This window comes from Dermacentor variabilis, chromosome 8, assembly GCF_050947875.1.
Source record: "Dermacentor variabilis isolate Ectoservices chromosome 8, ASM5094787v1, whole genome shotgun sequence".
Lineage (NCBI taxonomy): Eukaryota > Metazoa > Arthropoda > Arachnida > Ixodida > Ixodidae > Dermacentor > Dermacentor variabilis.
Genome location: NC_134575.1, coordinates 158,820,640 through 158,837,878, shown reverse-complemented (window position 1 = coordinate 158,837,878; position 17,239 = coordinate 158,820,640). Strand labels below are relative to the sequence as shown.

The window sequence follows — 17,239 nt, the reverse complement described above, 5'->3', positions numbered from 1 at the left end:
CTTCAGAACAGGTTCCACGTCGTTAAGGAGGCTTCTCGGTTCTCGAACCACGTCTTGGCTGCGTGTTTCAATGCGAAAAATACATGTCGAAGTTTGTCGTCACTGTTCCATCTGTTAAATGCAGCGACCCTCTTCTACATCTCAAGCCAGGTTTCCGGGTCCTCAAATGTTAAGCCACGGTACGTCGGAGGCTCTCTGTGCTGCTGCTGCAGCACGATGAGGGATGCTGGGGCTGCCATTGGGGTTGACTGGTCGACGACCTTCCTGGTCGTCTCAGGCAAAATCCGTGCTCCGGGGGCAGTCCTTGCAGCCTGCGGCTACCTCGCTGGTTCTTGGCGACGTTGGTGTTGTCTATCGCGTTCGGGGCTTGGGTCACGGCTTTGTGGGGGCGTTCGGTACAAGAACGCAAAGCACCTCCACCAGATGTCACGTGGTAGTGACGGTTGAGGACACAGCAAGAAAACTGCGAATGGTAAAACTAACTTTATTGGGCCAACCTGTGCCCCGAAAAACAGGCTACATTCAATGCTTAACGAAAACGGCGAACAAAGTCGGCGATCGTCGAAAATCTGGTCAGCGTGTCAAGCGCGTCGGCCTTTATACATCAGTCGTCGACTGTTCCAGAGCTACCGCTGGGACCTGCGTGCCTTCCACAAAGTTCTACATTATTCGCGTCGCGCACACATGCAATCAGATTACACAAGGGTGGGTCACAGACAGCGGATGGAAGCATTGATACCATTCCAGAAACATATGACACATGCAGGCATGTCCTGCGCTGTGCGATAACATTTTGAGGCGGTGAAACATGTCGCCCGATAAAGACAAACAAGCGCACGTGTCAGTACAATAAAATACGTTGTTGTGCTGTTATCGCCTGCCTGTGTGCGGCGTGTAACGTCACGACAGATAGCTGGACAACCACTGCGAGTGCCAAGCTACTTGTGACACGTGACGTCCCCAGAATGTATATTATCGGCCAGCACAATAAACGGGGGACTTTTTCCCTTTCGTCACCTGGAGCGCGGCTCATCGACTGTTCCTTCCGACACGCATACGCGACACGCTCGCATGCCGTGTCACCACATGGTGTCAGAAGTGGGCGGTGGTCAACTATCTCGCTGAGGCTGTGGACGGTGGCATTTCCAGAAAATGGCAAACAAGCCCGCAACGGTAATCCCCGGGCTCCAGCAGCCACCACCGCTGGACTTTGACAAAACGTCAGAGTGGCCGGCGTGGATCGACCACTTCGATGACTACCGCTTCGCCACAGCTCTCAACGAACGTTCGGGAGAGGCCCAGGTGCGCACGCTACTTTACACAATGGGACGCCAAGCCCGCGAAGTCTTTGCTACATTTGAGCTGACCGACGATGAAGCAAAAAGTTACGATGTCGTCAAGCAGAGGTTCGACAGTCATTTCGTCAAAGAGCGGAACATTGTTTATGAAAGTGCCTGCTTTCACAGACGCCAGCAACGACCAGAAGAGTCGGTGGATCAGTTCGCAACCGCACTTCACGTGCTGGCAGACCGCTGCGACTTTGGGGATAAGAAGAAGCGACTCATCCGGGACAGGTTTGTCGTCGGGCTCCGGGACATGCAACTATCCGAGGCCTTGCAGATGGATCCGCAGCTGACATTGGCTACGGCGCTGGCCAAGGCTCGCCTCAAGGAAACCGTGCGTCAGCAGCAGCAGAGCCTTCGACCGGAGGGTGCCCACATCGGGAGCCCGCCAGAACTTCAGGACCAAGGTCCCATCGTGGACGCCGTAGGCCACCAGAAACTCCCGCAGCACAAAGAGGGACGGTGCCCCTACTGCGTCAGCGACGCGCACCCGAGGTCGACGTGCCCAGCCAAAGCTTCCAAGTGCCACTACTGTGGTAACAAAGGACATTTTGCGAAAGCCTGCCTTAAGAAAGTTGGGTCAGCGCAAAGAAAGGTACGCGTTTCGGCTGTCGAACATGGTACCGGGGAAACTTTCATTGGCGCGATTGACGCGGCCGTGAAAGCGCGCTATGTGCAGGTTCTGATAAACTCTGTGCCTATCTTTGCTAAAGTTGATTCGGGTGCAGAAGTGTCGGTTCTACCTTCTACATTTCCAGGATTGCCCACCCACCTGGATAACGCAGACGAGGTGCTACAGGGGGCTGGCGGGAACAAGCTTAATGTTCTAGGCAAATTTGTCGCAGAGATTGTGTGGAAACAGAGGACTGTCCGACAAACGTGCTATGTCGTTAGCCCTCTTCGCGACGTACTTCTCGGGCTGCCAGCCTTAGAGGCTTTAGGTATCGTTAAATTTGCCGACTCGCTAACTGCAGACAAGCAACGGTATGAGACACTTTTTCCGCGCATGAGTCGTAGTCTAGGCACTATTCCAGGAGAATACACAATCAGGCTACAACCGGGCGCAATTGCACATGCCATAACCGCTCCGCGGCGAGTGCCGATTCCGCTCATGGAAAGGCTAAAGCAGGAAATAGAGAGACTCGTGCGCATGGGAATAATTAGAAAGGTAGACGGCCCCACGGATTGGTGCGCAGGAATAGTCCTGGTAACTAAACAGTCGGGGGAACTGAGAGTATGCGTCGACCTCACAAAGTTAAATAAGTGCGTCGTTCGTGAACGCTTCACGCTACCTACGGTCGAACAAGCATTAGGCTCTCTGGCGGGTGCGAAATGGATTTCGAAGCTTGACGCCTTCTCGGGGTTCCATCAAGTCCGACTAAGTAGGGACTCTGAAGAACTAACTACGTTCTTGACTCCATTCGGGAGGTACTGTTTTACCCGACTACCGTTGGGAATTACGTCCGCTCCGGAGTATTTCCAGAAAAGGATGTCAGAAATCCTATGTTGCCTGCCAGGCGTTGTCAACGTCATGGATGACATTTTAGTGTTTGGTAATACGAAAGCCTAGCATGACGAACGTTTAGCTGATGTTATGTCACGCCTAGCTAGCGCAAACGTGACTCTGAACAAAGAAAAGTGCCTGTTTGGCGTTAATAAACTGAGATTTCTGGGCCATATTCTGAATGAGAACGGAATTGAGCCTGATCCAGCGAAGGTCAGCGCTATTAAGAATCTAAACGCACCGAAAAATGTCACCGAACTGAGAAGCTTGCTCGGCATGGCCAATCACCTAGGTCGCTTTTTGCCTCACCTGGCGCAAACTACCGCTCCGATGCGTGCTCTTTTGCACAAAGATAGCGAATGGGTCTAGGGGTGTGACCAAGCAAAAGCGCTGAACGAGCTAAAGGAGCTCATTTGTTCTGCGCAGTGTATGGCCATGTACGATGCAACGCTTCCTACCATCCTTTCAGCGGACGCATCCTCTTTCGGACTGGGAGCTGTTCTTATTCAAACGCAGAAAAACTGTCACCGTAGACCAATAGCTTTCGCGTCTCGTTCTCTCACGAACACAGAACGGCGATACTCCCAGATAGAAAAACAAGCGCTAGCGCTCACGTGGGCAGCCGAAAGATTTGACGAGTACATCCGTGGCCTAAACGTTACCTTTAAAACTGATCACAAGCCTTTAGTGTCTTTACTGGGCCAGATGGCCATTGATGATATGCCCCCTCGACTTCAACGCTTCCGGCTACGCCTTATGCGCTATCTTTTCACGGTCCAGTACGTTCCCGGCAAATCACTAGTCACGGCCGACACCCTCTCGCGATCCCCTGTAGCAGGCAGCGATTCTGAAAAAGGCTTGAGTGTGTCAGATATCACAGCGTACTCTAAGGCGTGTTTGCTTGGCTTGGCAACGGGGGACAATTATTTATCCAGAGTGAGAGAATGTCAAATTAATGATCCCCTTTGCAAACACCTGCGCAGACTGTGTAAAACCAATTGGCCAAGGAAACCGAATGTTCCTTCTTTCCTCATGCCTTACTGGCAAGATAGAGCATGCCTTAGCATAATTGATGGTCTCTTGTTGAAAGGAACAAGGCTTGTAATCCCACAGTCTCTAAGAACGGAAGTGCTGTGTAGACTACATGATGGGCACCAGGGTATCGTGCGTTGTCGTAATATTGCTAAAGGTTCTGTCTGGTGGCCAGGATTGAGCACCGATCTGGCACAGTTCGTGAATCAGTGCACTGTTTGCGCACGACATGCCCAGCAACTAGCCGAGCCCATGATAGCAACCGCAACACCATCGTTTCCTTGGGAGAGAGTGCGAGTAGATCTGTGCGTAATCAACGGCCAGGCATATCTTGTCGCCGTGGATTATCTTTCCCGTTACCCTGAGGTAGCCATTCTTCCTTCCACAAAGTCGGGAACGGTCATTGATAGACTGAAAAGTATTTTTTCTAGGCATGGAATCCCTGAGTGCGTGGTGACCGACAACGGTCCTCAGTTCGTGGCAACTGAGTTTGAACAGTTCGCTATGTCATACGGGTTTCGCCATGTCACCGTGAGTCCGAGGCACCCGCAGGGAAACGGGGAAGTAGAGCGAATGGTTCAGACGGTTAAGCACCTCCTTCTAAAGTCTAAAGACCCTTATCTGGCATTGTTGGCTTACAGGGCGACGCCCGGCATTCTTGGGGTCAGTCCTGCGGAAATACTTATGGGTAGGCGACTGAGGACAAGAGTCCCAATGCTACCATGTCATCGAAATCCGGGAAAAAGCAGCCCGAAAGTCGTGGCCAGAGACCAGACGGTGAGACGGCGGCAATGCCGCTACTACAACCGACGCCATCGGGCCAGACGGCTTCCCGAGCTAAAAGCAGGTGACTTGGTCTGGGTGACAGACATGCAATCCAAGGCCACAGTCCTCGCCCGAGCACCGAAACCGCGGTCATATGTAGTGCGAACAGACGACGGCGTTTGCCTCCGCCGAAACAGGAGAATGCTTAACCGTCTCCCAAAAGAAAGGGCGCACATGGAAACTTACGAATTTCCAGAAACCGCGGAGCAGCCGAGCGCGGCACAATTGGCTCATAGCCCAGATGGCGCGACTGCAACAGATTCAGTGGGGCCTCCAACTCGCGCGGTGGCCAGTGGTGACCCCACTCCCACTGTAACACGGTTTGGTAGACTGGTGAAGAAACCCATCCGACTGGGCTTTGATGAGTAGTGCTTTGGTGTTTAGTGTTCAGTTTTTTTCTAGTACAATATATGTTCTGTCTTGTATTTTCGAATGTTCTTGTGTGGTGAAGAAATCCATACGACGTGACTTTGAGTGGTTTGCTGTTCTGTTTTTTTTTCTGGTATAACATATTCTCTACCATGTATGTGCGAATGTTCCTGTCCTTGAAAAAGAGCGATGTGCTGTTATCGCCTGCCTGTCTGCGGCGTGTAACGTCACGACAGATAGCTGGACAACCACTGCGAGTGCCAAGCTACTTGTGACACGTGACGTCCCCAGAATGTATATTATCGGCCAGCACAATAAACGGGGGACTTTTTCCCTTTCGTCACCTGGAGCGCGGCTCATCGACTGTTCCTTCCGACACGCATACGCGACACGCTCGCATGCCGTGTCACCACATGGTGTCAGAAGTGGGCGGTGGTCAACTATCTCGCTGAGGCTGTGGACGGTGGAATTTCCAGAAAATGGCAAACAAGCCCGCAACGGTAATCCCCGGGCTCCAGCAGCCACCACCGCTGGACTTTGACAAAACGTCAGAGTGGCCGGCGTGGATCGACCACCGCTTCGCCACAGCTCTCAACGAACGTTCGGGAGAGGCCCAGGTGCGCACGCTACTTTACACAATGGGACGCCAAGCCCGCGAAGTCTTTGCTACATTTGAGCTGACCGACGATGAAGCAAAAAGTTACGATGTCGTCAAGCAGAGGTTCGACAGTCATTTCGTCAAAGAGCGGAACATTGTTTATGAAAGTGCCTGCTTTCACAGACGCCAGCAACGACCAGAAGAGTCGGTGGATCAGTTCGCAACCGCACTTCACGTGCTGGCAGACCGCTGCGACTTTGGGGATATGAAGAAGAGACTCATCCGGGACAGGTTTGTCGTCGGGCTCCGGGACATGCAACTATCCGAGGCCTTGCAGATGGATCCGCAGCTGACATTGGCTACGGCGCTGGCCAAGGCTCGCCTCAAGGAAACCGTGCGTCAGCAGCAGCAGAGCCTTCGACCGGAGGGTGCCCACATCGGGAGCCCGCCAGAACTTCAGGACCAAGGTCCCATCGTGGACGCCGTAGGCCACCAGAAACGCCCGCAGCACAAAGAGGGACGGTGCCCCTACTGCGTCGGCGACGCGCACCCGAGGTCGACGTGCCCAGCCAAAGCTTCCAAGTGCCACTACTGTGGTAACAAAGGACATTTTGCGAAAGCCTGCCTTAAGAAAGTTGGGTCAGCGCAAAGAAAGGTACGCGTTTCGGCTGTCGAACATGGCACCGGGGAAACTTTCATTGGCGCGATTGACGCGGCCGGGAAAGCGCGCTATGTGCAGGTTCTGATAAACTCTGTGCCTATCTTTGCTAAAGTTGATTCGGGTGCAGAAGTGTCGGTTCTACCTTCTACATTTCCAGGATTGCCCACCCACCTGGATAACGCAGACGAGGTGCTACAGGGGGCTGGCGGGAACAAGCTTAATGTTCTAGGCAAATTTGTCGCAGAGATTGTGTGGAAACAGAGGACTGTCCGACAAACGTGCTATGTCGTTAGCCCTCTTCGCGACGTACTTCTCGGGCTGCCAGCCTTAGAGGCTTTAGGTATCGTTAAATTTGCCGACTCGCTAACTGCAGACAAGCAACGGTATGAGACACTTTTTCCGCGCATGAGTCGTAGTCTAGGCACTATTCCAGGAGAATACACAATCAGGCTACAACCGGGCGCAATTGCACATGCCATAACCGCTCCGCGGCGAGTGCCGATTCCGCTCATGGAAAGGCTAAAGCAGGAAATAGAGAGACTCGTGCGCATGGGAATAATTAGAAAGGTAGACGGCCCCACGGATTGGTGCGCAGGAATAGTCCTGGTAACTAAACAGTCGGGGGAACTGAGAGTATGCGTCGACCTCACAAAGTTAAATAAGTGCGTCGTTCGTGAACGCTTCACGCTACCTACGGTCGAACAAGCATTAGGCTCTCTGGCGGGTGCGAAATGGATTTCGAAGCTTGACGCCTTCTCGGGGTTCCATCAAGTCCGACTAAGTAGGGACTCTGAAGAACTAACTACGTTCTTGACTCCATTCGGGAGGTACTGTTTTACCCGACTACCGTTGGGAATTACGTCCGCTCCGGAGTATTTCCAGAAAAGGATGTCAGAAATCCTATGTTGCCTGCCAGGCGTTGTCAACGTCATGGATGACATTTTAGTGTTTGCTAATACGAAAGCCTAGCATGACGAACGTTTAGCTGATGTTATGTCACGCCTAGCTAGCGCAAACGTGACTCTGAACAAAGAAAAGTGCCTGTTTGGCGTTAATAAACTGAGATTTCTGGGCCATATTCTGAATGAGAACGGAATTGAGCCTGATCCAGCGAAGGTCAGCGCTATTAAGAATCTAAACGCACCGAAAAATGTCACCGAACTGAGAAGCTTGCTCGGCATGGCCAGTCACCTAGGTCGCTTTTTGCCTCACCTGGCGCAAACTACCGCTCCGATGCGTGCTCTTTTGCAGAAAGATAGCGAATGGGTCTGGGGGTGTGACCAAGCAAAAGCGCTGAACGAGCTAAAGGAGCTCATTTGTTCTGCGCAGTGTATGGCCATGTACGATGCAACGCTTCCTACCATCCTTTCAGCGGACGCATCCTCTTTCGGACTGGGAGCTGTTCTTATTCAAACGCAGAAAAACTGTCACCGTAGACCAATAGCTTTCGCGTCTCGTTCTCTCACGAACACAGAACGGCGATACTCCCAGATAGAAAAACAAGCGCTAGCGCTCACGTGGGCAGCCGAAAGCTTTGACGAGTACATCCGTGGCCTAAACGTTGCCTTTGAAACTGATCACAAGCCTTTAGTGTCTTTACTGGGCCAGATGGCCATTGATGATATGCCCCCTCGAATTCAACGCTTCCGGCTACGCCTTATGCGCTATCTTTTCACGGTCCAGTACGTTCCCGGCAAATCACTAGTCACGGCCGACACCCTCTCGCGATCCCCTGTAGCAGGCAGCGATTCTGAAAAAGGCTTGAGTGTGTCAGATATCACAGCGTACTCTAAGGCGTGTTTGCTTGGCTTGGAAACGGGGGACAATTTTTTATCCAGAGTGAGAGAATGTCAAATTAATGATCCCCTTTGCAAACACCTGCGCAGACTGTGTAAAACCAATTGGCCAAGGAAACCGAATGTTCCTTCTTTACTCATGCCTTACTGGCAAGATAGAGCATGCCTTAGCATAATTGATGGTCTCTTGTTGAAAGGAACAAGGCTTGTAATTCCACAGTCTCTAAGAACGGAAGTGCTGTGTAGACTACATGATGGGCACCAGGGTATCGTGCGTTGTCGTAATATTGCTAAAGGTTCTGTCTGGTGGCCAGGATTGAGCACCGATCTGGCACAGTTCGTGAATCAGTGCACTGTTTGCGCACGACATGCCCAGCAACTAGCCGAGCCCATGATAGCAACAGCAACACCATCGTTTCCTTGGGAGAGAGTGCGAGTAGATCTGTGCGTAATCAACGGCCAGGCATATCTTGTCGCCGGGGATTATCTTTCACGTTACCCTGAGGTAGCCATTCTTCCTTCCACAAAGTCGGGAACGGTCATTGATAGACTGAAAAGTATTTTTTCTAGGCATGGAATCCCTGAGTGCGTGGTGACCGACAACGGTCCTCAGTTCGTGGCAACTGAGTTTGAACAGTTCGCTATGTCATACGGGTTTCGCCATGTCACCGTGAGTCCGAGGCACCCGCAGGGAAACGGGGAAGTAGAGCGAATGGTTCAGACGGTTAAGCACCTCCTTCTAAAGTCTAAAGACCCTTATCTGGCATTGTTGGCTTACAGGGCGACGCCCGGCATTCTTGGGGTCAGTCCTGCGGAAATACTTATGGGTAGGCAACTGAGGACAAGAGTCCCAATGCTACCATGTCATCGAAATCCGGGAAAAAGCAGCCCGAAAGTCGTGGCCAGAGACCAGACGGTGAGACGGCGGCAATGCCGCTACTACAACCGACGCCATCGGGCCAGACGGCTTCCCGAGGTAAAAGCAGGTGACTTGGTCTGGGTGACAGACATGCAATCCAAGGCCACAGTCCTCGCCCGAGCACCGAAACCGCGGTCATATGTAGTGCGAACAGACGACGGCGTTTGCCTCCGCCGAAACAGGAGAATGCTTAACCGTCTCCCAAAAGAAAGGGCGCACATGGAAACTTACGAATTTCCAGAAACCGCGGAGCAGCCGAGCGCGGCACAATTGGCTCATAGCCCAGATGGCGCGACTGCAACAGATTCAGTGGGGCCTCCAACTCGCGCGGTGGCCAGTGGTGACCCCACTCCCACTGTAACACGGTTTGGTAGACTGGTGAAGAAACCCATCCGACTGGGCTTTGATGAGTAGTGCTTTGGTGTTTAGTGTTCAGTGTTTTTCTAGTACAATATATGTTCTCTGTCTTGTATTTTCGAATGTTCTTGTGTGGTGAAGAAATCCATACGACGTGACTTTGAGTGGTTTGCTGTTCTGTTTTTTTTTCTGGTATAACATATTCTCTACCATGTATGTGCGAATGTTCCTGTCCTTGAAAAAGAGCGATGTGCTGTTATCGCCTGCCTTTGTGCGGCGTGTAACGTCACGACAGATAGCTGTACAACCACTGCGAGTGCCAAGCTACTTGTGACACGTGACGTCCCCAGAATGTATATTATCGGCCAGCACAATAAACGGGGGACTTTTTCCCTTTCGTCACCTGGAGCGCGGCTCGTCGACTGTTCCTTCCGACACGCATACGCGACACGCTCGCATGCCGTGTCACCACAGTTGTTGCTCGAATGTCTGCTGGCTGCGATGACACAATCGACAGGAATGTAAATGCTTGACTTCGGAGATTGCTACAGGTTGTAAGCTCGCCATTTCTATCTCGAAGGCCACCCCTATAGCATGGTAAAAAAATTAAATCATGGGGTTTTACGTGCCAAAACTACTTTCTGATTATGAGGCACGCCGTAGTGAAGGACACCGGAAATTTCTACCACCTGGGGTTCTTTAACGTGCACCTAAATCTAAGCACACCGGTGTTTTCGCCCCATCGGAATGCGGCCGCCGTGGCGGGGATTTGATCCCGCGACCTCGTGCTCAGCAGCCCAACACCATAGCCACTGAGCAACGGCGGCGGGTATATAGCACGGTAAATGGCGGGCATCCGGGCTCTCACGTCGGTGATGGCACATGTTCTATAAAAAAGCATAAATTAAAAAAGAGCTGCCAAGCTAGTTCCGGCTGCTTTTTTTTCTTTTTTAATTGCGAGCGACAGAGCACAGCTGCAACGAGCTGCAACCGCTAGGGTGCCTGAATGCTCCTCTCCCACTTCTCCAAAGCTGCAGCAAAGCGGCAGAATGGATAGTGCGCAGGCGCCTTGGCCGACCATAACCTTCTATTCTCCTCACAGCCTTCTCTTCGCATGTTTCTCATTCTGAGAACGTCCGCTTTATTGTTCTGAGCGATGGTGCGTTATTGGCGGCTCTTGCAGTAAAGAAGGCTCCTTTCTTCCCACCTGTATTGCGACAGCGAGCGTCTTCCAGTTTTAAAACACAGCGTTTTTTGGCACTACGTCGCACTGGCGACGCTGGAGCTCGCTGGAACTCACTGGGACTCACTGAGGCTCCAGTGAGAACGATGGATAAGAGCTGGGTCACACTGGACGAGATGCTGGTTGCACTGCCATGACGCTGGGGCGCTTTGGTTTGTGCTGTACATGGGCTGATTCTCGCTGCAGTACGCTGGTTCGCACTGGAAACTGCGCTGGTTGTGTTTGTGCCGCGCTGGTTCCAGTACACAAGAACGAGTGCTGCTGAATATTATTCGCTTGATACTAGTCTCTTGTCCTAAATAACGCTATATCTTGGGGTCATAAAACACTATTTCGTGTCACAGGTTGGAATAAGAGTGGATGAGTTCTCTGTTTATGCATGCACGTTCGACACTGAAGGTCGCTTTAGTTTTTCGCATTTTCCCTTTTGACCGGGCCGATAGCTAAATTCTTGAACGAAACCACGCAAACGCAGAGGACGCCGCGTTTTTTAGCAGTTTGCGCGTAGCATATGACTGGGAGCTATAGCTGTTGTCGCAGTGTTGCGGAGTGGACATGAAATCCAAAAGTCGTTGAGACGCACTCGAACGAACACCTAGTTCGAAGCCTACCGCTGATTGATATTATCGCACCGATAACAAAGCTGAGGCGATATGTGTTCTTCCACTTTCCCTATTGTAGTAAAAAGGTTCTGAGTCTCAAATACACACATTTTAGCTTTCGCCAGCTACCCACTCCGTGATCACTCCCCACCGAAACTTAAGCCTAGCGTATCCGCCGTGTCCGTCTGCACGCTATCGGCACGTCTGGACTCGGGAATCAACAAGTCACACAAGCATAAACCCCTCTGTATGTCAGCTTTCGTATCGGTGTTCTTAAATAAATCATTTTGTTCGTGTCTACAGTGCCAGCACAGAATCGATGAGCGCCGATATGATGCGTCATAAACACAGGTATTTGTGCTGTCACCGAAGGCTATAAGGAGTAGCTTACGCTTCTCTCACGAATATATCTTCTCTGACCAGACAGACGTGTAGATTGAAACGCATCAATTAACTACGAAAACATTGCATATCTCTTGTGTGAACAACCAGAAACGACTATCGAAATCGGCAGTAACAGCCCATACAGCGCCCATGGTCGGCATTTCATTTCGGACTTGTTTCGAACTTAAAATACCAATCGCAAATGAAAATCGATGTTGTGGCGCTTCCAAGCATACTGCTGCATACGGAAATCAACTATTTTTCTCGCAGGCGTGAGGTCTATTTGCTGGTGGATAGCGCATCTACCATGTCTGTACGAGACGTATCTCTGCGAAACTAAATCTACTTCACGATCTTGACATGACAAACTGTGCATCCATGACCGTCTGCTGGCGTGTCGTAGAGTTAAAGTACGAGGCTTGGGATCTGTAGGTCCGACGATCGAATCCTGGTCAAAGAGTTTTTATGGAACTAAAACGCTCTCTGTTGCCTTCTGTATTAAAAATAGATATATACGGTGACCAGGCACCGCGTATTTAATGCGCTAGAGCTGTTTTTGTACCAGTACCCAGCGTCTGCCAGTACACCACGCCTGCCAGTACACCACGCCTGCCCAGCACCCCAGCATCCAGCGCGCGACACTGTGCCCATAATCGGGCGTGGCACTGGAAATTAGGTACTGGGTTTTCCAATAGGGAGGTCATCCCGGTTAGGGAGAAGGGGAGGTGCCAGGGTCAATGTAACAAATTTTGCTGTGTTGACGAGTAAAATATAAGCTCTGGTGCGTGGCACTTATGGGCGCCAAGTCACAAATACATCTGACAACGGCACGTTGATACGCCACCTGCATTCCCTCCTTTCGCCACCAGCCAGGTCCTAGGTTTAGAAGCATATACGACGGCACCAATTTTACGATAACTTACGGCGATTTGCAGCACTCACATAAATTGAACCACACAACAAGTCAGTGAACTTCATAGTGACTGAGGGGCTCCCACTGAACTGGGTCAGAGTAGGAGGGAGGGGTGGGGGGCGAAGCTAACGTCATTAATGTAAACTTAAGTTAATTCCATGTCACACCTTATGTAAAATAAAATTAAACGATATATCAATACGGTGTCGTCAGCAGAAAACTTATGGATCAATGCACAAAAGAAGTTTCATTGAAGTATTCTTGTGCTGGCTCAGCGAGTGTTGAAATTCCATATATAATTTGAGCTGAATCAATTATAATACAACGGCTCAACAACGCAAATTCAATGGCCATATTCGCTAAGGAATACAGCAATTCGTAAACGTAAGCTTTAGTTCTTCTTTAATATCATGGCTTTATTTATAGCTTAAGGATGAGTGCACGATTTGATGCGGAAGGGCCGCACGCCTTAGATGTGAAAAACTGTTTTTAGAAGATAGGCAATGGGTTGCTTCAGTAACGCAAAAACGTGCATCTTCGTAGTTAAAGCATTATTGTCCGGGGATCGTCTTTCCATATATATATATATATATATATATATATATATCAGCCCGGTTACGCCCACTGCAGTGCCAAGGCCTCTCCCATATTTCTCCAACTACGCCGGTCATGTACTAGTTGTGGCCGTGTCATCGCTGCAAACTTCTTAATCTCATCCACCCACCTGCCCTGCTACCTCCCCCTGGTATATATATATATATATGTGTGTGTGTGTGTGTGTGTGTGTGTGTGTGTGTGTGTGTGTGTGTGTGTGTGCGTGTGTGTGTGTGTGTGTGTGTGTGTGTGTGTGTGTGTGTGTGTGTGTGTGGATTGTCCGAATGCGTTAAGAGACAAAGCCGCCGATATCATTACTAATATGGATGAGATAATTCAAGTTGCTGAGGATATCTATCGAGATATATACACTACCAGTGTCGCCCACGACGAAAATGGAAGAGAGAATAGTCTAGAGGAATTCGAAATCCCACAGGTAACGCCGGAAGAAGTAAACAAACCCTTGGGAGCTATGCAAAGGGGGAAGGTAGCTCGGGAGGATCAGGTAACAGCAGATTTGTTGAAGGATGTTGTGCAGATTGTCTAGAGAAACTGGCCACCCTGTATACGCAATGCTTTATGACCTCGAGCGTACCGGAATATTGAAGAACGCTAACATAATCCTAATCCATAAGAAAGGGGACGCCAAAGACTTGAAAAATTATAGACCGAACAGCCTAGTGTCATTTGCCTACAAACTATTTACTAAGGTAATCGCAAATAGAATCAGGAACACCTTAGACTTCTGTCAAACATATTCACACTATCAATCATGTGACAGAGAAATGTGGGGAATATAGCCAACCCTTATATATAGCTTTCATTGAATACGAGAAAGCTTTTGATTCTGTCGAAACCTCAGCAGTCATGGAGAAATTACGGAATCAGGGTGTAGATGAGCCGTATGTAAAAATAGTGAAAGATATCTATAGCGGCTCCTCAACCGCCGTAGTCCTCTACAAAGAAAGCAACAAAATCTCAATAAAGAAAGGCGTCAGGCAGGGAGATACGATCTCTCCAATGCTATTCACAGAGTGATTACAGGAGGTATTCAGAGACCTGGATTGGGAAGAATTGGGGATAAAAGGTAATGGAGAATACCTTAGTAAGTTGCCATTCGCTGATGATATTGCCTTGCTTAGTAACTCAGGGGACCAGTAGCAATGCATGCTCACCGACATGGAGAGGCAAAGCTGAAGAGTGGGTCTAAAAATTAATCTGCAGAAAAGTAAAGTAATGCTTAACAGTCTCGGAAGAGAACAGCAATTTACAATAGGTAGCCAGGCACTGGAAGTGGTAAGGGAATACATCTACGTAGGGCGGGTAGTGACGGCGGATCCGGATCATGAGACGGAAATTATCAGAAGAATAAGAATGGGCTGAGGTGCGTTTGGTAGGCATTCTCAGAACATGAACAGCAGGTTGCTATTATCCCTGAAGAGAAAAGTGTACAATAGCTGTGTCTTACCAGTACTCACCTACGGGGCAGAAACTTGGAGGCTTACGAAAAGGGTTCTATTAAATTGAGGACGACGCAACGAGCTATGGAAAGAAGAATGATGGGTGTAACGTTAAGGGATAAGAAAAGAGCAGATTGGGTGAGGGAACAAATGTGAGTTAATGACATCTTAGTTGAAATAAAAAAAAATGAAATGGACATGGGCAGGACGCGTAATGAGGAGGGAAGATAACCAATGGTCATTAAGGGTTACGGACTGGATTCCAAGGGAAGGGAAGCGTAGCAGGGCGCGGCAGAAACTTAGGTGGGCGGATGAGATTAAGAAATTTGCAGGAACGACATGGCCACAATTAGTGTATCACCGGGGTTGTCGGAGAAGTATGGCAGAGGCCTTTGCCCTGCAGTGGGCGTAACCAGGCTGATGATGATGATGTGTGTGTGTGTTTGTATGAAGAAAAAGAGAGTGCGACGTACGCTGAATTAGCGCAGTACATTTCACTGACCTTTCGGCTGGTGGACAAGCGTTTGTCATAGCTTTTGTCGCTTTTGACAGCCGTTAACATTGAAAAGGCTGGTCCACCAGCCGAAACGTCAGCGAAATGTACTGTGCTAATCCAACGTACGTCGTACTCCCTTTTTTCTTCATTTACCGGGGATAGCATTTTCGTAGCCCCCATATATATATATATATATATATATATATATATATATATATATATATATATATATGCGGGGCTGATGAAAGGAGCACGGAGGTCAGTGAGAAAAAAGAAACAAAGAAAAAGAACTCGCGCTCACCTCTCAGTGACCTCCTTGCACTACATACATGGGACTCCGCCTTCCTCTTGCCTTGCACAGCTTCCAAAGACAGCAGTAAATCTGCCAAAGCGCCGAAAGTCAATCACTGTCACAACTGTCCCTCTCGGTTTGATGTATCTCAGAACGACCGGGCACCCGGTCTGGTGTCTTCACTACCAGAGCCGAACTGCCATGTTTTTAAAAACCGTGATGAAGATCGGTCTACCGATCGAAACTGTTAAAATTAAATACTTGTTCTGTTTACCTTGTAGCAGCACTCAAGTTCCTTACGTTTGAAAGGTAGCCTGAAAAATTCCTCTTTGCCTACTACTACTACTCATGGCCACTAAACCTGCTACAGGAAAACAGATCTCATGGAAATTCCCGCATAAGATACCGCAGTGTGCCGTCATCGGCGATTCGCAGACCAAGTATGTTTTCAGTCACTTTGACCCGCATGAGGACGACGCCCCAGCCTTCGTCTCGCAGTCATGTGCGTCGATTGAGGACATGTTGTCGCTTTTGGACTTTGTGCCACGCTCCATGACTACGTTGGTGCTACATGTGGGCACGAAGGACCTCACCTCTCAGTCGGGCAGCATGGTCTTCCAGCGGTATAGAAACCTGCTGGGCATAATTCGCAAGCTGCGCCCGGATATCAAGAAGTTCTTCGCCACCTTGGTGCTGCCGAGAACACCAAACGGCCGCCAAGCGTGTCGCAACAGACGGTACGTCGAGCGCTTCAACAAGGAGGCATGTGACTTCAATGCCTTGCTGCGATATCACTGCCGGAGGACAAGGAAAGCCATCTACCTTGACCACGAGTTGACCACAGTGGCTGCCCCCAGGCAGAGTACTCGCATATGATGGGGTGCACCCGAGCTTCGAGGGGATCGCCATCATTGCCAGTCACCTGAGGTGCGTGCTCCTGCGGGGCGGAGGACGATCGCATGGATCTTGGCGTGATCACACCTCGATTGGTGACGCCGGGCCCTCGCAGCGGGGCTCACCATCCCGTCCGGGCGATGGCCAGGCTGCCCCCTGTGACGGGTCGGACCAACATGCTGCCCGTTCCTGCAGCTCCGGCACGACCAGGGGCGCCGGTTGCCGAGAGGGCAGCGGACACCGCGGAGATCGCCCCACCTACGCCGAGGCTGTCGGCTGCGCAGCGCCAACGTCGAGAGATTGACTGGCCAACAGTTCAGGTACGGCGCGATCCCGCACTTTTTGGTCCGGCGAGTTCATGAGGTTGCGTAAAACAATTGACAAGCGGGTGCGATTTCAGGTGCATGCCTCTAACATGAATAAATATTTAGCCTCGGGTGTCGCACCAAAGGGTCTTAAGGTAAAACAGAAGCTGGCAATGGATACCTTTGACGAAAAAGAAAGAGAGCAGTGGAATGCTATACTACGGCAGGCCACACTTGGGCTAACTCGGCTAGTGGCCCAACATAGCGAGCGTAGAGCATCGCAGCTTAAAAACGAGGAGCAGCTGCTGTTGTGTCAGTCAAAGCTCACAGAATTGGAAGCGCTGGAACTGGTAAAATACGAGGGAAAGAAAAATGTCAACATCCAAGAACAATAAAGAAAGAAACGAGAGTGTGACAATATCCCAACGGAAATCAGAGGTGATTCTCATGGCCATAACCTTGAATCCGAAGCGACCGGTTGTTCTGAACTAGTCAGCGAAAAAAAGCACGAGACGGTGGGCAATGCCTCAAATATCATAAACTTGTTGAGTAGCCCATTGTCGAGTGCACAGCTAAATCTCCTTTCGAAAGGTCCAACTTTTTGTCGGGCGTCAGGAAGGATGAACGAGTTTCATTTGTTTCATGATTTGAA

At 50.2% G+C, this 17,239-nt stretch overlaps 2 protein-coding genes across 2 annotated transcripts; both read left to right on the top strand.

The window, feature by feature from the left end:
* Nucleotides 1-1,013: 1,013 nt before the first annotated feature.
* On the top strand, nucleotides 1,014-5,073 carry LOC142591614 (uncharacterized). Its single transcript, XM_075703916.1, has 2 exons — nucleotides 1,014-1,879; nucleotides 4,964-5,073. The coding sequence occupies exons 1-2, from the start codon at nucleotides 1,153-1,155 to the stop codon at nucleotides 5,071-5,073; spliced, it is 837 nt and encodes a 278-aa protein (XP_075560031.1). The 5' UTR covers nucleotides 1,014-1,152.
* A 479-nt stretch (nucleotides 5,074-5,552) lies between these two features.
* Nucleotides 5,553-16,264, top strand: LOC142591613 (uncharacterized). Its single transcript, XM_075703915.1, has 2 exons — nucleotides 5,553-6,326; nucleotides 15,824-16,264. Exons 1-2 carry the CDS (start codon nucleotides 5,553-5,555, stop codon nucleotides 16,262-16,264), a joined length of 1,215 nt encoding a protein of 404 aa, XP_075560030.1.
* Nucleotides 16,265-17,239: the final 975 nt, after the last annotated feature.

Excerpts from the sequence above, each read along its gene's own strand:
- LOC142591614 (XM_075703916.1), top strand. The coding sequence starts at position 1,153 with ATGGCAAACAAGCCCGCAACGGTAATCCCCGGGCTCCAGCAGCCACCA. Across the intron at positions 1,880-4,963 it reads TTCCAAGTGCCACTACTGTG|ATTCAGTGGGGCCTCCAACT; the intron begins GTAACAAAGGAC and ends CGACTGCAACAG.
- LOC142591613 (XM_075703915.1), top strand. The coding sequence starts at position 5,553 with ATGGCAAACAAGCCCGCAACGGTAATCCCCGGGCTCCAGCAGCCACCA. Across the intron at positions 6,327-15,823 it reads TTGGGTCAGCGCAAAGAAAG|ACCAAGTATGTTTTCAGTCA; the intron begins GTACGCGTTTCG and ends GGCGATTCGCAG.